This window comes from Pseudorasbora parva, chromosome 25, assembly GCF_024679245.1.
Source record: "Pseudorasbora parva isolate DD20220531a chromosome 25, ASM2467924v1, whole genome shotgun sequence".
NCBI classification, from domain to species: Eukaryota; Metazoa; Chordata; class Actinopteri; order Cypriniformes; family Gobionidae; genus Pseudorasbora; species Pseudorasbora parva.
In genome coordinates, this window is record NC_090196.1 from 28,109,904 (window position 1) to 28,135,318 (window position 25,415).

The 25,415-nt window shown below is 38.5% G+C and overlaps 1 protein-coding gene across 1 annotated transcript in view; it reads left to right on the forward strand.

Annotated features, from left to right (window-relative positions):
- Positions 1-25,415, forward strand: part of cspg4 (chondroitin sulfate proteoglycan 4) — a 68,872-nt gene that overhangs the window by 40,331 nt on the left and 3,126 nt on the right. The window contains exons 3-9 of the mRNA XM_067436627.1: positions 781-4,326; positions 5,431-5,898; positions 18,576-18,752; positions 20,780-20,978; positions 24,172-24,303; positions 24,611-24,771; positions 25,137-25,320. Coding sequence (XP_067292728.1) covers positions 781-4,326; positions 5,431-5,898; positions 18,576-18,752; positions 20,780-20,978; positions 24,172-24,303; positions 24,611-24,771; positions 25,137-25,320 — 4,867 coding nt within the window. The remainder of the gene's footprint in view (positions 1-780; positions 4,327-5,430; positions 5,899-18,575; positions 18,753-20,779; positions 20,979-24,171; positions 24,304-24,610; positions 24,772-25,136; positions 25,321-25,415) is intronic.

A 25,415-nucleotide genomic window follows, 5' to 3' on the forward strand; every position in this document is an offset into this window, starting at 1 on the left:
AAGCAGCCGTTTGGTTTGTGGTGAGAGGGATGACTCACGTTCGCTTCCAGCTCCACTATGACAGGATCGTCACAGTTTTTCAGCTCAACACATGGAAAAAGCTTCCACAGCTAGAATGAGTTACTGGTTTGCTCTGAGATATTTATTCTTCATCTGTCGCCTCCCTAGAAAATGGCTCCCGCTCCGCACAGATAAACACAGACACTCAAACTGCCTGCATTATGCTGCTATATGAAACGGCACCAAGACTATTTCATCTGTGGCAGGATTTGTCATTAAAAACACATTTCTACTGACATATTCAATTCATTCAGATTTACTTTTTTCATCTTTGGAGGCTGCAGATCTGAAATGAGATCTATGATATTTTCAGTTTAAGTGGGTACACAGTGTTTGAAATAGTTGACTGAACCAGCCAAGTCTGTATCAAATTTCACAATTGGATGCATGTATAACGCACTGTGAAAAATCATATTCTTAGTCAGTACTTTTGTCTTGTTTTGTTGTAAAAATGTCTAAACAAGACAAATGTACCCAATGAAGCAAAATTGCATAAGATATTGAGACAAGATTTAATGTTGGTGCTTGTGGAGCAAAGAAACCCCAAACCCTATTCCTAACAAGCACAAGTATTAACCTTTACATTTTCCTCTGGCACATTTGTGTTACAGACATGAATGTTACTTTAAAAGAAACAAACCAGAACATCTTACTATTGCAGAACAAAGTGTTTACTTCTTATTTTTAACAGCCAGTTTTACTCTGTGTGTCTCTTTACAGGCTAGGATTGACATGGGATCTGGAGAAAAGGTTCTGGCCTCCTCCATGGGTCTCCAGCTCAATAACCTTCTGGACCATCATGTGTCTCTTAGTCTGAAAGACTCCAAACTAACTATGCTTGTGGACAACTTGTACACAACCTTCATCCCAATGGATAGTGCAGATGAGGACCTGAACATCGACCAGGGCGTGTTCCTTGGAGGCGTGAGGGACCTGGAAGTGGATTACCTGAGCACAGCTGTACCCTCCCTACGTGGGTGCATGAACAATGTTATCTTTGAATCTCATGACTTTGATATTCTGGCTTCAGCGACTCCAGTATGCTATGACACCAAGGAGACCTGTAGCAGCGAGTTTGAGGCAGGGGACGGAGACACCACAAGCTTTATCAGCCCGGAGTCATTCATCTCTTTTCCTACTTGGACCAGACTTGGCTCAGGCTCCCGTAGTCTGGAGATGCTTATGAAGACGACCATTGAGGATGCTTTGTTGCTCTTCCACCCAGGACACCAGACAGACTTCATTGCAATTGGAATGGCAGGAGGGTTCTTAAAAGGTGTAATCGAGCTGGGAAGTGGGATGTATGTGCTGGACAACATGGAAGTCAAAGTGGATGACGATCAGTGGCACAGGGTAACCATTCAGATTGACCCCAATGAGTTCCAGTTAAATGTGGACAGTAAACTTGCTTCACACCCTCTGAATGAGACAGAAAAGCTGGATTTAGTGGGGAACCTGTACCTGGGAGGCATTCAAAGGAAGATGAAGGATGTGTTTCAAGATGACTTTTTGACTCGTGTGGAGGAGGAGATCACAACTGAGTCCTTCATTGGATGTTTAGGAGAAATCAAGGTGAATCAGAAACACAGAAGCCTGCAGGATGCTCTGATAACTAAAGACATTCATGTGAAATGTGAAGGGGAATATGATTACTCCACTTATGATGAAGATTTAGAGTCAACAATTTCACCTACAGTAAGAATAACATACACTGATGTCACTACTCATGAAAGACATTGTTTTCCTACAGAGGACTTACCAGAGATGTTCCACAATATTTCCAAGCTCCTAGACATCACTCCTCTGCTAGTTCCTGAAGGAGGAGAGGCCTTTGTCGACATTGTAAACCTAAATCCAACATTTAACTTAAACTCTGCAGGTGTTCGTCAATCTCAGATCATCTTTACACTGCTACATAATCCCTGGTATGGACAGATTGATATGAATGCAAGACACTCAAAAAAGTTTACTCTTCTGGATGTTGTCAACAAGAAAATCAAGTATATCCACAATGGCAATGAAAAGTATGGAGATCAAATCCAGCTGGAGGTCATTGCACATGGAACGAATCTCCCTGAGTGCTTGAGTGTTTCACGCCAATATGTGCTTCCAGTGGAGATCATCCCCGTCAATGATGTCCCTCAGCTCAGTGCAGGTGACATCTCAATCACAGCTAATGGGCGCACACGTTTAAGCCCAAACCTCATAAAAATCTCAGACTCAGATAATCGTTGTGATGAACTCAAGGTCACAGTCACTTCAGATCGTACTTCTGGTGAATATCTGGAGAATGCTCAACATCCAGGGTTTGGTCTAAGTGAGTTCACCTGTAGACAACTGAAAGCAGGAAATATCTACTACGTTCACAGGGGAGGAGAAGTGTCTGGACTTACCCTGCAGGTGTCAGATGGAGATTTGGTTAGCCAGTCAAGCACATTTAAGTTGCTTATCACCCAGCCACAGATTGCTCTGGTCACAAATACTGGCCTTGTGATCAGTCAGGATAGCAGCGCCCCTATTGGAATACAAAATCTGGCCATTTCTGCAACTCCAAAAACTGGAGATGTTGTTTATAATATCACTCAGCCACTTGATTTTGGAGAACTACAGTTGTTCTCAGACAATGGGGTACCAAAAAGAGTCATGCTATTTCATCAGTCTGATCTGGAGCAGAACCGACTGAAATACATTCCCGACCTCATAAACGATCCTAACAGCATAGTGACAGAGGAAATTCACTTCAGTGCACAGCTCGGACAGGCCATCCTCCCAGACAATATGTTTATCATCAAGATTATGCCTGCCATTGTGGGAATGGCTCAAATGATTCCTCTGGAAGTTAAAGACGGCCAGCAAACAGTAATTAAGCCTGAGCAATTACAAGCTTTCGTCAAGATAGGACAAACTGATTCAAGAACAGTGCAATACACAATTCTGAAATGCCCAGCCCAAGGAGCCTTGATGATGCTTGATAAAGAGTTGTCTGAGGGTGATACCTTTACCCAACAAGACATTGTAGATGGTTTCATCAGTTACAGCCCTCATGTCCGCAGAGCTGTTGACTTTGAGGATCATTTGAAGTTCAAAGTATTCGCAAAGGATCAGTACTCGAGAGAATACACCTTTCCAATCAAAGTCAAGGCTGATTCTAATGCTCCTGTCCTAACCAATGAGAGACTTGTTGTGCTGGAAGGAAATGAAAATATCATAAATAAAGAATATCTCTGGGTTCAAACCTCCACTTCAACAGACTTTGTGTACAGAATAACACAAGATCCCAAATACGGTCGTCTTATCAGAGACTCTCCACCGGGTGTGCAAAGATTTGAGGGTGCAATTCGTGTCTTTAGCAATGAGGATCTTTCTGTGAACAGGCTAATTTACAAACATGATGGATCAGAAACAAACCATGACCAGTTTACCTTTCTGGCATTCGATTCAAGAGGTGGCAATGGTGGGCAAGATGAGGCTCATGCAGTTCTGAGGGGTGTGTTTAACATTGCAATACAGTCCAGGAATGACCATGTGCCTCAAAGGATAATCCACAAATCTTTTAATGTTGTCAGAAATGGACAACGTTTATTAACCACTGATGACATTCTGTTCAAAGACGATGACTCTGACTTTAATGACACCCAACTTGTTTATGCAAGAGTGGGAATTCTTTCAGGAAACATCGTCTCTTCAGAAGACCCAACACAACCTCTCTACCGCTTTACCCAGGCTGACCTGAGGGACAGGAAGGTTTTGTTTGTCCACCATGGGGCAGATCGCGAGCGATTCCAACTTCAAGTGTCTGATGGGTTACACAAGACCACAGCTGTACTTCAGGTGCAAGCAGGTGACCCTTATCTGCGTGTAGCCAACAATACCATTGTGGTCATGGACCATGGTAGCACCAAGACGCTAAACACCAGTCTGTTAAGTGCAGAGACCAACATGGACATCCGAAGTAGAGCTGAGATCATTTATGATGTGACTTCTGCTCCCAGTGATGGTAGGATTATAGTGAGTGGAATTGAATCTTCCACATTTACTCAAGAGGACCTGTCTAAGGGTGTGGTTTCTTACGAACACAATGACCAGAGCCAGAGTTCAAAAGATTCCTTTGCCTTCACTGTGCAAGCTAAGGGTTTGTCCACAGAGGACACTTTCAGGATTAAGATATTCAAGAGAGGTTACCAGTCAGAGCCGCTGGTTGTGTCGAACAAGGTGATCATTGCATATGAAGGGGAGCATTCTATCATCGAACAAACCAATTTGAAGGTAAGGCTAACTTTCCTAAATGTATTTAAGATATTAATACATTTTTTAGTACAATTCTAAAAAAGTGAGGTTAAAGTTTAAACCGGTGTAAACTGTTTACTATCTATCTATCTATCTATCTATCTATCTATCTATCTATCTATCTATCTATCTATCTATCTATCTATCTATCTATCTATCTATCTATCTATCTATCTATCTGTCTGTCTGTCTGTCTGTCTGTCTGTCTGTCTGTCTGTCTGTCTAGATTTTAAAACTACTTAAATCTATTTCAAACTTTCTGGTCAGACTTTCTCAAGCCAACTTCAGGAATTAGAACATGAAGGGTCTTATTTCATGTCAATTCATAAGTTGTTTTCCAAAGGCAAAAAGCCAGTGCTTTCAGTGTTTGGCCCATTTCAAAGAGCTGTGAGAGTACTGTATGGCTTTTACATTAATACATTAGAAGAGAATTATATTAATTTCACTAGTAAAATACATGACAAACATTTTCGCATATTGAAGAAATATTAAGATCAGTTTACAAAGACTTCCAACAGTCCTTAATGATAATTTGTGTTCAACAGCTGTTGTATTACATTGTGGAAGGTTTCAGAACCGCAAGAGCCCTTCTCCCAAAATCCCTGAATGCTAGGCTCATAAATCTGTCCAGGAGTTGCTTTGCATATATTTGCAAAATGTTTGTTTTAGAAAAAGGAAAAGGGGTTGCTTAGCCTCTGCAGTGGTTCTAGATGCTATATTGTTGACGCTCCGCTGAGTGTACTTTCAGTAATTACCCAAGTGTTGCCGTAGAGGAAATACTCCACTCATATTCATTAGGACATTTGTGAGTGCCTGACATTGATTTATATCTTTGCTATGTTTTCTCTAAGTATTTCTGGGATTTATCACATGTTAAATAGATGGTTTGGCATAAATCTCATTTATGATTTCTGGGTTTCTCCAACGTACCATTCAAACTAATTTAATCAAAAATGTTATGTAAATGTGTAAATATTGCCTTAAGATTTAAGCTGACCTTAAAGGGATATCTCAGTCAAAAATATAAATTATTATACTCATTTTCACAAGCAGTTCATGAAGGTCCTCTTTCCGTCTTCTTAGGTGGAGCAGACAGACATCCTGCCCAAAGAGATGGTGTACTCCATCAAAGACTTTCCAAGGCTGGGTCATGTGGTCAAACTCAACAACGACTCGGACGACAGAGCATCACCTGTGCTGGACTACGTTCAGTCGTTCACGCAGGAGGACATAAACCTAGGCCGAATCCTTTACGTCTCTGCCTCCCTGCAGGGCCGGGACCACTTCACAGCTAACGTCAGTAATGGCTTCACCGCTGTAAAAGATCTGGAGGTGCAGATAGACATTGTTCCACGCATCATACCTGTCCAGGTGGTCAACCTCACCGTGAGGGAGGGTGGATCCGTGGCGCTGACCCAAGAGGTTCTGAATATCACACACCCCTACTACAAGTCCATTAACGTCGAGTTTATAATGGAGGAAGCACCTCAGCATGGAGAAATCAAGAATCTGGATGAAGATTACGGACTTGACAACTTTTCCTGGGAGGACGTGAGTGCCAGCACACATGTTATTTATATACAATCAGCATTTTATTATTTTAGTTTAAGTTACTTAAGTTATCAACTTACTAAAATGCTATTTAAACTCATTATTAATCTTCTGACCCTCAATCATGTTAGCAAAATACACTAACATGCGCTTTTTAACAAATAAAATGTTTAGAATCGGCTTCAGGGTGAGATTTTCGCTGGCACTGGTTTGGGGGTGAAAAATCACGCTGTTAAAATATGTTAACAATGTGGGATTTATGCTAGCAATGTGCAGAAACATGCAAATTCATGCTTGCAATATGTTAAGCATCATGTTATTTAATCCTAACAACGTGTTAAAACATGCTATCAATGTGCTAAAACATGTTAGCAAACATGCCACTTGATGTTATCAATGTTAAAACAGGCTAATTCATGCTAGCAATGTTCTAAAACTTTTTATTTCATGTTTGCAATGTGTTAAACATGTTAGCAATATGATAAATAAAGTTAGCATTGGGCTAAATAATGCTAACAATATGATAAATAAAGTTAGCATTGGGCTAAATAATGCTAACAATATGTTAAAATATGCGAGCAATGTGCTAAAACATGCTAATAATGTGGTAAATCAATATAGCAACAAGCTAAAACATGCAAGTGATGTGTTAATTATATCTATCTATCTATCTATCTATCTATCTATCTATCTATCTATCTATCTATCTATCTATCTATCTATCTATCTATCTATCTATCTATCTATCTATCTATCTATCTATCTGTCTGTCTGTCTGTCTGTCTGTCTGTCTATCTTTTAAAACTACTTAAACTTAAAACCTTCTGACTAACATCTACTTCAAACCTTCTGGTCAGGCTTTCTCAAGCTAAAGGTTGTCTTGACAATACAATATTTGTATTTCTAAATATATTTAATTCATTTCCATTTCAGTTTTATTCATTCCTTCAACCCTGACCCAAATCACACACAAAAAATCTGTCATTATTTACTTATTCTCTGACATTCTTTCTTCCATGGAACACAAAATGAGATGTTTTATCCAAGAAGGAGATCAAATCTCCATAACAGCACGACTCATTACTATATTCGGCTATACTGATAGAAAATGCGCATATGCAAATGAGATTAAGAGCTGCACTTGAGAGCATCAATAAATGACAGAAATTTCCTCACATAAAGCCTTATTGTACGACTTCAGAAGACTCGATTTGTTGTGTGAGAGTTGTAAAGACCACTTTTATGGAGCTTCTTTGGAACATGACAGCCTCTGGTCACAATATGTTTATATTGTTTGCTCGAGCAGCTTGGAAATGGCTTTTGAGTTTCACAGGAGGAAGAAAGTCACGACATGAGGGTGAGCAGATGATGACAGAACTTTCATTTTTTGGGGTAAACTCTTCTCGTTTGTTGAGGAAACAGTGGGAAGAACTAATGATGCTGTAATTACAGGCTTGTTTGTTTTGTTTGTTTGTACTTTGTGCCTGCAATGAGAGTTAATTCTTCTCACGATAAAAGAGCAGCACTGGAACCCGAGGAGCTGTCATTGGCTTTAATTAAAAGGGCCAACAGCCCCGTGTAATGGTTTCTCAGAGACTACCAGGATCCCTGCGTAGCATTTTGCCATATCGTTGAGGAACAGTCATGCGTAAAATAGAATTTTCTGCATCTTAATTACAAGCCGTTCACAGAATAACAGCTATTGTGGCGGACCTTGATCATGCCTGTCTGATGCTCGCTGTGTTTTAGAGGCTCAAAGAAACAATTTCTCTTTCTCCCGCTCTCTTTTAAGTCTCGTCTATGCCCTTTTTGTTTCCAGTGGGCCCCCTAAACTACTGTGCATTGTGATATCTAACAGAGTGGCCCAGAGGTCTTCTAGTGGAAAGAGTGAGCAGGGAAAGACTGGCGGTAGAATGAGTGTGCTGTTGTTTGAGAGAGCGGTTAGACATTGCTCTTATGACTGCCATTCCAACTTGATGGAAATTCTGACTTGCGCTTCCCTGCTGCCGCGGGCCAGAATAAACAAGCCCATATATCCCGCAAATAAAGCATTTACACCGCGCCGCCAGGCGTGCTACATTGAGAACAGAGATCAGGTTAACTCAGAAGCAGTTCAGCCAGAACAGATGGACTTTCTGGATTATTTTCAACTCCATTTCTGCGACACCAAACTGTTTTCAAACAGTGTCTGTTTTATCTTGATATTGTTGAAATAATTTGTAATGTAGTGTGTGTAAGAGCGCATCTTCACTACAGGTTATAGCAGGAACATCACAGGGAGCTGAGGTGAGGTGACCTAATGACTAACAGACATAGACGGTAAAAGAAATGGACAGAGTGATCCCATAGACTTCACGGCGAAAAATGAAGTCAATTAGAAGCACTCACTTCCTGATGGCTGAGCGAACTGACGTAGATGTGACGTAAGCAACCTGTCAGACAGTTGTAGGTCTTCTAGTAGTTGTGGAAAGTGAAATCTGAATCACGTTGTTTCAATGTTTTGTCCCGTTGCTTTTGGCTCACTATCGGCTTCTCCCCATTCTTCTCCCTTGACTTTATCGGACTTTATGTCTCCACGTCCCCCCGACTGTCTCATAAACAGTAAAGATAGCTTCTGAGCGTCTCCTCAGGTCTATACGGTAATTTCTCAACTGTGCGACAGAGTCGCGTTGGTTATGACGCAATCGTTATAGAATATTTTTTACAAAAACAGCTTCTACGGGGTGATAGTATAAGATACAAGGTAATGGATTCTTTTATGCATTGTCGTGTTTCTTTAGAAATAAACAATGGACAAATGGAGTCTTTAAACGCCTCAGATGTAAAGATATTCACTGTCAAAGTGACTCAAAAATGAATGGGAGTCAATGGGATGCTAACAGCAGGTGATGGCTTGGTTAGCAATGGCCGCCCCTATGGGTGGAACGCTTTCCGAGCGCTAGATTACCCTCTTGTTAACAGACAGCAGATAAATGACTATCCACCTGTCAATCAAAGTGGCCACGCCCTTAATTATGCAGAGCTTTAAGGCTTTATATAATGTAAACGAATGAGTTCAAAATTCACCCCCCTCACAGTTGTCATGAAGGTCAAAATTAGCCGTATAGGCCAAAACCACGATTTGTACCAGGCTGTAAACACATTTTTTTTATAGTTGGGGATTTTATCATGGTGCTAAATGAGATTCTGCTCCCTTCTGGAGCCTGTCCCTAGTGGCCAGTCGATGAATTGCAGTTTAAGTCACTTCTGTTTTGGCTTCAACAGAACCTGGAGGAGTTTGCGCTTGGATAAAAGTCAGTATGCTGCAAAAATGATGTTCTTACTCAGTATTTTTTTCTTGCTTTTCAGTAAAATATCTAAACATTCTTACACCAACAAATATTTTCTTCAAAAGCAAATAGGCATAAGATATAAAGTCTTGTTTTCTGAAAATATTATTAAAATCAAGTGATTAGATTTAGAAGAACAATTATGAGCCACTGATGTAAGAAAAATAAACTTGTTTTCCCTTAAAGTATATATTCACATAATTATGATAGATTTTCAATATATTTTGTAAATGCCTCTTGGTTAATTTTTTTATAGTATACTGGGAATTATAAAATGGGGATTTTTATGTATGTATTTATTCATTTTAAATATATATATATATTAAAAGTTTGTGTTTACGTTACGTGTGTGTGTGTTTATAATTAATGTGTATATTTAAATACGCATACATGCATGTATATATTTAATTAAAAAAATATTTAAGTATAATATTATTTACAGTGTATACATGCAGATATTTCCTATATATATATATATATATATATATATATATATATATATATATATATATATATATATATATATATATATATATATATATATATATTATTTCCTAAATATATACATAATATGTATGTGTGTGTATTCAAATATACACATAAATTATACACAGTACACACACACTGTAAGCACAAACTTTTATTTTGGATGTGACAAAATGTATAATATTTATTTTATTTAATAATGATAATTATTTAATGCATGTTTGATTAAGTATTCTAATTCTGTTAAATACTTTTTTTTTAACTCCCTGGAATTTTTTGAGACCATTTTCACACCCAAAAAAAATAAAAATTGATAATATTTAAATAATTCTAAACAATGGTTTGGAGTATAAATGTACAATTTGACTTTGACAGTTTTTTCTTTCAAAAACTAAGCGAAATGACAAAGTGACAAAGCAGGTCACATACGCTTTTATTATTATTGAAAAACAGCAGCGTTGACATTTCAAAGGTCTGAAGTTGAAAATAACACTGAATATTCCTTTGAGCGACTGGACTTGAACGTGTTAGAGTGACAGATATCTTATGCAATGAACATCTCTCAGATCAGAGATAGAAGGACGGGATGAGAGAGAGAGAGAGAGAGAGAGAGAGAGAGAGAGAGAGAGAGAGAGAGAGAGAGAGAGAGAGAGAGAGAGAGAGAGAGAGACAGAGATCACAGATGGAGGACAGATTGAAATTGAAGCTCAGAATCAATGTCTTGCGGTGGCTTTAGTCCAGCTGTCAGAATAACTTCATTGTGTGCAGCCGCTCCACTCTACATCTTAATACACGATGTCTTAACAGTTCTGGCTCTCTCAGTCCTGCACTCTACGTTTCCTTTCTTCAGTTATGCAATGCTTTCTAAAACCCGGCTAATACATACCATATGGAACAAAACTACTGCGCAGGAATGGAACCAAAGTGGAATTGTTCCTAAATGAAAGACGTATGCGTCATGCTCATTACCGGCCGAATGTGGAGTTTCTTTATTCTGTGTTGTGGATTCAGAGGTTGGTTTGTGTACCGGCGGTCACAGATTGTAATGATAGCTTACGGTGCAGCGTAGTAGCAAACATTCACAACACGCTGAGATGAAAACATCTCAAAACAGCTCAGGGCTTCAAAAAGAAAGAGAGAGGACGAATATTAGCATCTCATGATGAAACAATCTGGAATACATTTCTCCTCTTCTACAAAAATTCTATCTGTAGATAGTCGGCAACAGTTATACAGCGATAGACTAAACAGCAGAATCAATTGAAAAGGCTTTTCTTTGTTTCATTCAAAGATTTTACCTTTTCCTTGAGAACAGTTTACCCCTGTCCCATGATCTGGGCGACACAAAAACTACCCAAACACTGGGTTGTTACGTCTGACCCAGGATTTGGGTTACACAAAAACATCCCAAACACTGGGTTGTTACGTCTGACCCAGGATCTGGGTTACACAAAAACTACCCAAACACGGGGTTGTTATGTCTGACCCAGGATCTGGGCAACACAAAAACTACCCAAACACTGGGTTGTTACGTCTGACCCAGGATCTGGGTAACATAAAAACTACCCAAACACGGGGTTGTTACGTCTGACCCAGGATCTGGGCAACACAAAAACTACCCAAACACTGGGTTGTTACGTCTGACCCAGGATCTGGGTTACACAAAAACTACCCAAACACGGGGTTGTTACGTCTGACCCAGGATCTGGGTTACACAAAAACTACCCAAACACGGGGTTGTTATGTCTGACCCAGGATCTGGGCAACACAAAAACTACCCAAACACTGGGTTGTTATGTCTGACCCAGGATCTGGGTAACATAAAAACTACCCAAACACGGGGTTGTTACGTCTGACCCAGGATCTGGGCAACACAAAAACTACCCAAACACTGGGTTGTTACGTCTGACCCAGGATCTGGGTAACATAAAAACTACCCAAACACGGGGTTGTTACGTCTGACCCAGGATCTGGGCGACACAAAAACTACCCAAACACTGGGTTGTTACGTCTGACCCAGGATCTGGGCAACACAAAAACTACCCAAACACTGGGTTGTTACGTCTGACCCAGGATCTGGGTTACACAAAAACTACCCAAACACGGGGTTGTTATGTCTGACCCAGGATCTGGGTAACATAAAAACTACCCAAACACAGGGTTGTTACGTCTGACCCAGGATCTGGGCAACACAAAAACTACCCAAACACTGGGTTGTTATGTCTGACCCAGGATCTGGGTAACATAAAAACTACCCAAGATTTTTTAGAGTGTATTTACTTAAAATTAAACTGAAATAATAAAGGGATAGTTCACCCAATAATTTAAATTCTGTAATTTACTCACCCTTGTGTCATTCCAAACCTGTATGACTTTCTTTCTTCTGTGGAACTCAAAAGGAAGAACAGTTTCAGTTCACATCAGAACTACATTTTTCAAAGTATCTTATTTTAACTTCCACAGAAGAAAGTCATACAGGTTTGAAACAACATGAGACTGGGTAAATTGTGACAGAACTTTCATTTTTTTGATGGACCATCCCTTTTTTAATATGAACATTATTCTTAGCTTTATCAAGGATTATTAAGTTGTTGTTACAAAGCTGTCCATGTTGACATCTGTGACCAATATGACTTGATTCCACCGAGTGATGGATGAATATTCTGCCCACACATACTGTAAGAAGAGTTTAATTAGACTCAAGACCTTTGACATCAACAATATGAATTCCTGTTTCTTTTGTTCCGACTTTTCCTTCTCATTTCCGCTCCTTTCTCTACTATACTATTAATAAAATGGCACAAAAGGTCAAGAAAAAAAATGCTCAGCCACTAAGATGTTAACTGAAACATTTCACCAGTGTTAGAAAATTGACATCTTCTGTAAACAGTCACTAACACTATTGATTTCCTGGCAAACACAACGATTTACTGACTAAACAGCAGCAGAAAAGAAATAAGGCTCAGGTTTTATCTACAAAAGCTTCTGTTTACTCAGAGCTTGTAACTCGACAGTTCGCATATATGCACATTTAGCCATACGCTGAAAAAATGGCTTCTTACGAAGTTAATTAGTCTGTTTACGTGATTTCCAGATAAAATATCTTAGAATCCTTAAGACAAGTGGCACAACTGCAAAATATTATCAGTGATCCCATTGACTTCCATTGCATTTTTCTTCATAGATATTAAGACTTAAGTTTAAGTCTATTAAGACGTGTGTGTGTGTGTGTGTGTGTGTGTGTGTGTGCGTGTGCGTGTGCGTGTGCGTGTGTGTGTGTGTTCTATGAGGCTAGCCTATTAAATGTTTAGAATGATCATTTTCAATTATACTGTAATGTTAAATGGTTATAATTACTAATTTTATCCCCAGAAATCAACGAAAATGTTCTAGTAAAAATCATAGTAAATAAACAAATATTTCAAATATACAATCTTTATGTTGTTTCTACATGAATTTGGAGATTTAATGTGAAATTATTTCAATATAGAAATATTTACAGAAATTATGAGCGATTAATCACATTATGAAGTAGGTTTTTCTAAGTTTGATAGCACTAAATACACACCGATCAGGCATAACATTATGACAATCTTCCTGATATTCTATTGTCCCCCTTTTGCTGCCAAAAAAGCCCTGACCCATCGAGACATGGACCCCGCTTGACCCCTGAAGGTGTGGTGTGGTATCTGGCACCAAGATGTTAGCAGCAGATCCTTTAAGTCCTGTAAGTTGCAAGGTTGGAGCTTTCATGGATCGGACTTGTTTGTTCAGCACATCCCACAGATGCTCGATTGGATTGAGATCTGGACATTTGAAGGACAGGGGTCAGCATGGGCACCCTGACTGGTCTGCGGCTATGCCGCCCCATACGCAACAAACTGAGATGCACTGTGTATTCTGACACCTTTCTATCAGAACCAACATTAACTTCTAGAGTAATTTGAGCTCCAGTTGCTTGTCTGTTTGATCAGACCACACAGGCCAGCCTTCGCTCCCCACGTGCATCAATGAGCCTTGGCCACCCATGACCCTGTGGCTGGTTCTCCACTGTTCCTTCCTTGGAGCACTTTTGATAGATACTGATCAAACTCTCTCATGTCCTTACGCGTCCCCATTTTTCCTGTTTCTAACACATCACCTTTGAGGACAAAATGTTCACTTGCTGCTTAATATATCCCCCCCCCCCCACTAATGTGAAGAATAGATCATTAGTGTTATTCACTTAACCTCATAACATCATAATGTTATGCCTGATATATATATACATGACGTGTAACACGACGTGTAACAATTTGACATGTTTTCTTTCAATCTTACACCAAAAAATAGACATTCCTAGAAAATCAGCAGTCTGCTTTAAACAGATAACAAAAGAATACAAAATGACCTTTGTCCAAAAAATGTACAGCAATTTTTTTTAAAAATACATTTCATTATATATTTTATTTCTAACTGGAAAATAAAATATGCAACTACAACATTCTACTGATTACAAGTAACTTTATAACCATAACAGACATTCTAAACAAAACAAAAAATCAAATGCAGCTATATTTGTATGTTTTCTAAGGAAAATGTGAATGTTTGTGGTCATGGAAGTGTAGTTGTTAAGGTTAGTATAGTTTGGATATATGCCTTTAGGTTCTGATCATCTGGAGTGGGTTAAAATATGTACAGCATATGATGAACGGCAGACGTCTGACCTCCTGCACCGGACGCACTAACATACTTTAGCTTTGCAGGACACACACTCGCAGCTGTGGAGCTTCCTGGAGTTTTGCATTATGTTTGTTTGACTAAATCTGCACTTGTTTAAAACGTGCATCTGACCACCCACGTTAAATCCAGTTTTAGTCTGATGGATGTACATTTAATTATGTGATGAAACCAGATGAGAAACAGTTTGTTTGCTGTCTGCATGGAAGAATAGTTTCATTATTCACAGCCATGTTCATTTTATATGTATTTAGAGTTGTGGGTTACTGGTTGGAGCACATGCTCGAACATACGCTTGAGTCCGTCTTGTGACATTTATCCATGGTTAAAATGATTTGAATGCATTTTTCTGCAACCATTTCCTCTATCATTTCTATATTATAAATAAAAATGGCAAATTACAGGTAAACAAACCTGAGATTGGCAGAATGAAAAAATGCTAAAAAAAAATAGGAACTACTATGGTAGTTTTGTTTTATTACTTTGTTAGGGACAGTTCACCCAAAATAAATATTATCTCATAATTTACTAATTTCTCTTCAGATAAACACAAATGAAGATAGGAAAATAATCCATCTCTGTCCATATAATGCAAGTGAATGGCTGCCCCTCTGTTGACACTTTCCTGTAGCTCAACCAGTAGAGTGTGGCGCTAGCAATGCCAATGTCATGGGTTCGATTCCCAGAGAAAGCAACAATTGACAAAAAAATGTACCTTAACATACAATGTAAGTCGCTTTGGATAAAAGCCTCTGCCAAATGCATAAATGTAAATGTAAAAACCACACTGCGATCATGACAGTAAACTTTACAACCCAGTGGATGAATCAATATCTTCAGAAGGAAAAGATATGTGTGTGTAAGAAATATAATTTAACATTTTATTTAGATAGTCCAACAACAGACATTCTACTAACTACGAGTAACTTTGTAACTACATGTCAACTAACTCTTGTTAGACAGCTAGAGTATTAGTCGACTGTGTGTTTAATATCTCCTAACAATTTATAGTGATGCTCCCCAACAGACATTCTACTGACTACAAGTAACTTTACAACTACAACATTCTGTCTACAAGTAACTTTACAACTACAACATTCTGTCTACAAGTAACTTTACAACTACAATATTCTGTCTACAAGTAACTTTACAACTACAACATACTGTCTACAAGTAACTTTACAACTACAGCATTATGTCTACAAGTAACTTTACAACTACAATATACTGTCTACAAGTAACTTTACAACTACAACATTCTGTCTATAAGTAACTTTACAACTACAACATTCTGTCTACAAGTAACTTTACAACTACAACCTACTGTCTACAAGTAACTTTACAACTACAACCTACTGTCTACAAGTAACTTTACAACTACAACATTCTGTCTACAAGTAACTTTACAACTACAACATTCTGTCTACAAGTAACTTTACAACTACAACATTCTGTCTACAAGTAACTTTACAACTACAACATTCTGTCTACAAGTAACTTTACAACTACAACATACTGTCTACAAGTAACTTTACAACTATAACATACTGTCTACAAGTAACTTTGCAACTACATGTAAACTTATTCTTACCCTAACTCTACAAGAGTACAAGTAACTTTACAACTACAACCTACTGTTTACAAGTAACTTTACAACTACAACATTCTGTCTTGGCAACCCTAACTCTACAAGTCTATTAATATTCTACTAAAACTCTAATGGACCGTCAAAATAAAATTAATATCTCCTAACAATTTATAGTGATGCTCCCCAACAGACATTCTACTGACAACAAGTAACTTTACAACTACAACATTCTGCCTACAAGTAACTTTACAACTACAACATTCTGTCTACAAGTAACTTTACAACTACAACATACTGTCTACAAGTAACTTTACAACTACAACCTACTGTCTACAAGTAACTTTACAACTACAACCTACTGTCTACAAGTAACTTTACAACTACAACATTCTGTCTTGGCAACCCTAACTCTACAAGTCTATTAATATTCTACTAAAACTCTAATGGACCATCAAAATAAAATTAATATCTCCTAACAATTTATAGTGATGCTCCCCAACAGACATTCTACTGACAACAAGTAACTTTACAACTACAACATTCTGCCTACAAGTAACTTTACAACTACAACATTCTGTCTACAAGTAACTTTACAACTACAACCTACTGTCTACAAGTAACTTTACAACTACAACCTACTGTCTACAAGTAACTTTACAACTACAACATTCTGTCTACAAGTAACTTTACAACTACAACATTCTGTCTACAAGTAACTTTACAACTACAACATTCTGTCTACAAGTAACTTTACAACTACAACATTCTGTCTACAAGTAACTTTACAACTACAACATACTGTCTACAAGTAACTTTACAACTATAACATACTGTCTACAAGTAACTTTGCAACTACATGTAAACTTATTCTTACCCTAACTCTATAAGAGTACAAGTAACTTTACAACTACAACCTACTGTCTACAAGTAACTTTACAACTACAACATTCTGTCTTGGCAACCCTAACTCTACAAGTCTATTAATATTCTACTAAAACTCTAATGGACCATCAAAATAAAATTAATATCTCCTAACAATTTATAGTGATGCTCCCCAACAGACATTCTACTGACAACAAGTAACTTTACAACTACAACATTCTGCCAACAAGTAACTTTACAACTACAACATTCTGTCTACAAGTAACTTTACAACTACAACATACTGTCTACAAGTAACTTTACAACTACAACCTACTGTCTACAAGTAACTTTACAACTACAACCTACTGTCTACAAGTAACTTTACAACTACAACATTCTGTCTTGGCAACCCTAACTCTACAAGTCTATTAATATTCTACTAAAACTCTAATGGACCATCAAAATAAAATTAATATCTCCTAACAATTTATAGTGATGCTCCCCAACAGACATTCTACTGACAACAAGTAACTTTACAACTACAACATTCTGCCTACAAGTAACTTTACAACTACAACATTCTGTCTACAAGTAACTTTACAACTACAACATACTGTCTACAAGTAACTTTACAACTACAACCTACTGTCTACAAGTAACTTTACAACTACAACCTACTGTCTACAAGTAACTTTACAACTACAACATTCTGTCTACAAGTAACTTTACAACTACAACATACTGTCTACAAGTAACTTTACAACTACAACCTACTGTCTACAAGTAACTTTGCAACTACATGTAAACTTATTCTTACCCTAACTCTACAAGTCTATTAATATTCTACTAAAACTCTAATGGACCATCAAAATAAAATTAATCTCTATACTCTTTTTAGTATAAACAATTGCTTCTGGCCAGTTGTCCTCATGTCCACAAGTTAAGCTTTACGTAAATGTGAGATTGAGTTAGAAAGTTACATGGAAGCACAGAGGACAATCACTTCTCGTCCCTCTCATGACCGCTTGTATGCAGATCTGCCAAGTCAGTGCAACAAAAGCAGCCGGATTCTCCACTGAATTTGAACGTCTGGGGGTGTTGAAGCACTGACTTCGTACCTACGGGAGTTGAAATCAACCCGCCAAGAAAGGAAAAAAAAGTTAAAAAACTTGCCAACAACAAAGTTCAGCAGGGAACTTGGCAACACCGCTCATATGTTAGTTGGCCAGATGTGATAGTTTATAGTTAAAATACTAAAATACACCTATCGTTTCATTTCAGAAGACATTGATTCATCCACTGGGGTCGTATGGATTCTGGTCACAATGGTTGTGTGTGGTTTTTCAAGCGTTAAACGAGAGGCATTTACTTGCATTATGTTCTCACAGAGATTGATTAATTTCCTAAAAATGTGTGGGGGGTTTTCTAAAGAGAGAAAATCAGGGATGGCATGAATGTGAGTAAATTATGTTTTTTTAATTTTGGGTGAACTATGCCTTTAAGTTTGTTAGATCTTTTTGGAGTGAAACTACATCCACAGAATTTTAAAAAGGCATTTTATTGTCCCTTCACTTGGAAAATGACAAAATAAAGCCATGGTAAAACCTAAAATGCTCTAATGGTCAGAAAAAGGATTAAGTGTGAGTGATTGGATTTCTGATATCTGTTGTGCATGTCGTGTTTATCCTCAGGTACAACAGGGACAGGTGTACTATTACCACGACAGCAGTGAGACCAAAGAAGACAGTTTTACTCTCATGGCGACTGCTTTTGACATCACACGCCGGAGTGCATCCCTGACAGTCGGCATCACCGTCCTCCCTGTGAACGACGAACCGCCTCGCATCCAACGCAACACTGGACTGGAGGTACACTGAGTACCCGAGTTCCCTGTTTTAAACATTAATGAAGCTTCTAGAAAACAGACGTAGTCGGAAAATTCAGAGCTACTCCCTCCGCTGGAACAGAGTGTCATTCAGTGCTTGCTCAATGCTGTCTGTGGTTTCTGGTCGCCCTGGAAACTCATATTTTTGAAAAACCATGACGGTGGCAAGAATTCAGCTTCTGGGCTGGAGGGAAAGCTGACCAATCAGAGATGCTGTTTGACTCCCGCAAAATGTGAAATAATGATACGTGTGTTTTTCCACATGCGGATAGTTCCCTTTCACTCAGTCTGTCTCTGTATCAGACATGCTTTAATCCAGGACACCTCAATTTTCAGTGGTTACTGATGATAATAACAGAGAAGATCCAAATTCAGACCTGCTCTTTCCAAAATTGTAAACACAGTTTACTAGCACATCGTAAGGCACACACTCATAATTGGGTGATCTCACGCAAAAAATACTGGATTATATTTCATCCCCCAAATCAATTAATAATAATAATAATAATAATAATAATAATAATAATAATAATAATAATAATAATACTTTATAATATATTTATACGAATAAAACATTAAGAGACTAATCTAGAACTTATCTATTGATAAATTCTATTAAAATTCTATTTAAATTTATTCTGTTTGCAGGAAATGTATATTTATATTCTTGTTGCGCTTTTTTTCAAACCATTTAAGCATATTTCCCCAAACTTATGGTCTCACATGGATGAATAAGATTTTCCCCCCACATATAGTGACGAATATATATATATATATATATATATATATATATATATATATATATATATATATATATATATATATTCACTTTTTAAAAGTACCTTATACATTTGAAATAATAATTATATTAACATTACAGCAATGAGAATAAGATTCTTTTTTTTTGTGTATTTTTTTGTGCAAAAATTATCATAAATCCTAATGGTCCTAAAAATGGCTTCGTTTTAAATTTCTTTTTGCTTTTTGGTAAGAAATATGAAACTTTAGTGAGATTCATCCACACACACACACGCACGCACGCACGCACAGAAAAATATCAGACACATACCCGTCCAATCAGAGAGAGATTGCCGTTTCCCATCAAAGCAGGCCTCAGCACAGCATGCTGAGATTTGATTTGCCATGCAGCTTCTGATCCATGTTACATCTATTAAATATTGAGTATGAAGAAACAGCAATTTCCAGCCCAATTTGGGAGCTATTTGTTTCATAAACTTCCGTCGCGCTGTACTCTGGTCTAGTGCTACCATCTAGTGGAAGCCCGTGCATATACCGTACAGAAAATGATGTAAAGGCCTTTGAACGGTCACCAGGGGGCAGTACAGAGAGTTATCTTGTATGACTAATATTTACCCTGGTAATGACACCGCATTATCCTCCATTAAATAGCACTCGCAGGAAGAAAGAAGGTTATTTTACATGCACTTAAATCTTAAAGGTCACATTATGTTACAACTAGATTACTAAATGATAATGAGCGTGTGAACCTTTCTGTTCCAGGGCACTACTACGCCATGTAGGCCTACTCAATTCCAGTTTTTCCTTCCTCTTCAACACTCTGTCTCCCAGGAGAACGGTAGATGGAGGCAGGGAAAGTGTTCAGGAACAGATAAATGTGTGTTGATGTGTGGCAGCCCTGCACTCTCCCAGCTGAATTTGATCATTTAAGAATGCCTTTCAGCAACTTGTCCATTACACATCCATTAGAGCAGCATCAGAGGAGACATAACTGCCTCTTTCACATCCCAACAACTCCAGACAGTTAGACACCTCTGAAAACAACAGTTTAGTTGTTCTATCTTGTTTATTGGTTTGTTTATCTCTGTTTGTGTGTGTGTGTGTGTGTGTGTGTGTGTGTGTGTGTGTGTGTGTGTGTGTGTGTGTGTGTGTGTGTGTGTGTGTGTGTGTGTGTGTGTGTGTGTGTGTGTGTGTGTGTGTGTGTGTGTGTGTGTGTGTGTGTGTGTGTGTGTGTGTGCTCTCTTCTTTCAGCTCTTAGCTGGTGAGGAGTCTGAAATCACAGCCAATATACTGAGCACCGTTGATCTGGACACCCCTCCGGAGGAGTTGGTGTATTCTATCGAGACGCCCAGCAATGGGATTGTTGCCTTTAAAGTGTCTCCAGACGACAGTGTGGACAGTTTCACCCAGGCTCAGATTAATAATGGAGAGGTTTTATTCATTCATAAGGGTGGGTTGACTTCAATTTCTCTGAATCGAGTCCTTTAAAACCTTTGAAAACAGAATAAAACATCAGAAACTAAAGAGAAACGAGTAGGCCATCTGAGGATGGACCAGCAAAGAGACTTCGGTCCTCAAAATGACTCTCAAAATGACTTAGCAGCCACATAGAAACATGCTTGCATAACGCTTACATGCTTAAAGCGACTCAGAACACCTTAGCAACAGAGTTGCAGCATGCGATAAAATAAAATAAGGCAGGCTCACGACTTCAACAGAAGAAAATACCACCGATTAACAACCTCACAGCTCATAGTAGTGCTGTCCAGGTTTCTAAGTTATCATTAAAGCTACACTGTGTAACTTTTGTTGTTTATTCTTAGCTAAAAACACTAGTTCCTTTCAAAAATATATGTGCTCATTAATGTATATTTACTTCTTTCAAGTAATTAAGTATTCTTGCAAGTTTATAATATGCCATTGAAAATACATACGGGTGAGGGTTTGAATTAGGGGTGTCCATGGTTAACCGATTGACCGATTAACCGTTAAAAATTGCGTAACCGAGATAAATCATGAAAATAGCACTATTTGGCATGTTTCACTGCGTCATCAGAAATAAAACACACACAATTACCCAATATGCTTACAAAATCTTTTAATAATATTTTAATAAAGGTTGTCGAATCTCAAAAAATTGTCATTGTATTAACTCAAAATTTTAATTTCAATGAACTCAAAATTTTAAGGCAACCAGGTAGCTTTTTTTCTAAATAATTTTTTACAGTGTAGAGACCGCCAGAGCGCTCCCAGACATTTGTAATATCCACAAGAAGAAGTCATGACCCGCAAAGAAAGCGTGGGAGCACTTTAAAAATGAGAGTGACGGGGCAAAATGCAAGTATTGCAATGCAGTGCTTACCGCATTTTTCAGGCTATAAGTCGCTCCGGTGTATAGGTCGCATCAGTCAAAAAATGCGTCATGAAGAGGAAAATAACATAAGTCGCACTGGACTAAAAGTCGCATTAGGGCAGAAGCGGAGCGGGAGCCGCGCGTGCTGTGCATAACGGATCAGAAGAAAGAAAGTTTGAAGTGAGAAACTTGTGAATGACTAGAGAAAAGCAGACGTTACTTTAACTGTAATGAAGAAAACAAAAAAGCTAATCGCGGACTGAAAGCAAGATGGCTAGAGCTGAAGGGACGAGTCCACAGATGCTTGAACTCTCTGCCGGGAGAGGCTCAGCTGCGCGAGTCAAACACTGTGTGAATCATTCTCGGCTGCATATTTTACTACATGCTCTAATCGTGCAGGCGCCCTCGCGGCCACTCGCATTGCTCGTGAACTGTAGCGCGCATCTCATCCTAATTTAACGAAACTCAGCGTACGCCTCACAGACATGAAATATATCTTAAGAAAGCTTGAAATGTCTTTTAACAATTTAAAACGAAAAGAATTAGGCTACTCTCTGATTATGTAATCCATGATAACGATGTGCATTTCTCTCTATAGGCGCGTTCACTACGGAGATGGTGGTCGTCAAATTAATAAACTAAAAATAACCCTGACACACACTATGGTTAACCGAGTATTAACCGCTAAGGGCCTCGGTTAACGGTTAATGAAAAACTTGAAAACGTGCAGCCCTAGTTTGAATGCTGGTCGCCATGTTGCCCCTCCATCTTGAAATTACATTAGCCAAAGAGGGACATACCCGTAAACTCAAGCTTCGCCTTTCGCGTTTTAACACTCGATGGCACCATGTCGAATGTGAAGAGGGGATTGCCATGTTAATCTTGGACTAAATCGGCCACCGTAGGAGTTAAAACGAAATCAGAATTGAGAGGAACAGAAACTATTATTCACTGGATGGTCATATACCTTTTCACCGCTAGATGGGGGAAAATATCACACAGCGTAGCTTTAAAAATAAATTTCCCTACGGAGAAAATGAATGGAGTGTTTGCTTCTGGAACCTGACTGTTGAACTCTATTTGGAAAACCCTAGCAGCATGTAAACCCGCTCCAAACACTTTTGCAACTGCACAACAACACGCTAAAAACAGTAATTTGTGGCAGGATGAACACATTAGCAATTGCTTAGCCACATGCTAAAAAAAAAAAAAAACACCACACACCTTAGCACCCACATAACAGCACACTTAAAACATCTCAGAACACCTTAACAACGGCAGTGGCTCAGTGGTTCATGTAGTTTAGCTACAAACCGGAAGGTTGGTGGTTCGATCCCCAATTCCACCTGACCAAGTGCATAATCCATGAGCAACACACCTAACCCCAGCTGCTCCTGATGAGCTGGATGGAGCCTTGCATGGCTGAGTGAATGGGTGAATGTGAGGCAATATGTAAAAATGTGTGTGTGTGTGTGTGTGTGAGACCCAATTGGATACCATTCAAATTCTGTAGAAATGATCCTACGTTATATTTATATACCGTCTTAAAAGACAATTCCCACAGAATCCCATAGAAACATCCTATAAGACCACTTCTAATGGAATCCTATAAGAACGCTTCCAAAATAGGATAGAAATTCTAAATGGAATCCTGTATGGGTTTCTTATTGGAGTCCTTTGGGATTTTTTGACAAGGGAACACACTAAAAACTACTGTAAACACATTTTTAACTGCATAGCGAGACGCTAAAACCCACTAAAAATGCCTTAAGCAGCAGTCACCAGACAACTTTGAGACACTTTTATCAAAAGTTTAACATTTTTACAGATTTGTGATGGCAAATATATATATAATAAAATTCACAAAAAAAAAACTTTTATTTAAAGCTGCGCTCTAGCGGTTAATAAACAGAACTGCATGCATCTTGAGGAAGAACATTGCAGCCGGCGCTACTTCTCTCCGCAGCGGTTCTTCCTCCGCAGCGGTTTCTACCATACCGGTCTGAAATAGTCCCAATATAAACACTTATTAGAAGTGCACCATAATGATTAAGGGTAAGACAAAAACATGGCCTGGAAAATGTATTCAACAGCTTTAAAGACCCCGGAAACCAATACACTGAAGACCTAACATCAGTCGTCTCCAAAGAACCATATAGCAACACAAAGAACTTTATACCCCCCACCCCAAAAAAGGGTACTTTGATAATTCTGATGTGTTGCAATGAACCATTAAAGAAGCCTTATTGTACGAGTGTAACATGATGTAGTGAATATGATTTGATTTCAGGCTCAGAATCGGGTGGGTTCAGCTTCACCGTAACGGATGGAGAACACACTTCACCTCTCTACCGCTTCGCTGTCAAGGCAAGACAGCTCACCATCTCCATGGAAACGGAGGGAGAACTTATGGTCTTCCCAGGTGGGCTCCACACATCCCCTAAACACTCTCCTAAACCTAAAGCTCTCTCTCTCTCTCTCTCTCTCTCTCTCTCTCTCTCTCTCTCTCTCTCTCTCTCTCTCTCTCTCTCTCTCTCTCTCTCTCTCTCTCGGACAAAGGAAAGGTCTTTATTGGCCCTCAGAGAAATTTTTAATTTTCCTCATCATGAACAGTCCGTAATCTTATCTGGAACAACCTAATAGATCAATTATGTCAATTATAGCTTCTAAAATGTGTTTTCTTGAAGGAATCAGTTAAGTGATATGATTTGTTTGATTTTGTTTGTCAGGCACCAGGCAAGTGATCAGTGGAGATATTTTGCGGGCTATAACAAGTGAAGACGGTGATGAAATCACATACTCCCTGGTGAAACCTCCTCGCCTGGGACGAATAATCAAACCTAACCAGCTTGGACAGTTTGAGAAGATCACCAAATTCACACAGAATGAGGTAAATAAAGTTGTATTTTTGTGAACATGTACATTGGGAGGGAAACAGCAGCAAATACAGCTAAATTATTAAAAAGGTTTAGATAATATCTAGTTTTGGCAATGTTATAAATCCCTAAATATGCTGTCAATAAAGCCTTTTCCATTGTAATTCCATCGTTGACCACAAGAGGGCACCATTTTATGTGTAAATCGTATTAGCGGACAGTTGAGAGCAGCACTATGCTCTCATTACAGTCAGGCTTTTGCTTGTTGAATCTAAACATATGAAATTGCTATAATTAATTTCGGTCTGTTTGAGCTGTTTTGCTGTGTTATAGTATGTGACCAATTTTTATTTGTATTTGCTTCCTCGTGTGTGTTCAGTTGGATGCAGGTGCTGTGTATTATGAACATCAGATGCCGTCTGAGCCCTTCTGGGTCCTGAAAGATTATATTGAACTGGCCCTCACATCTCCTCCAGCAACAGAGCTGCATCACACCCTGCCAGTCACTGTCTCATACTATGCTGCCCATCGTAATGTCTCTTCTCAGCTCTGGAAGAACAAAGGTAGCTGCCAATTAAAGGTCCACTGAAATCAAAATTTAAGTTTTTTAGCTTTTAGTATGACTGTGTTAACCTTAAAGTTATGAATACGCTGGTAT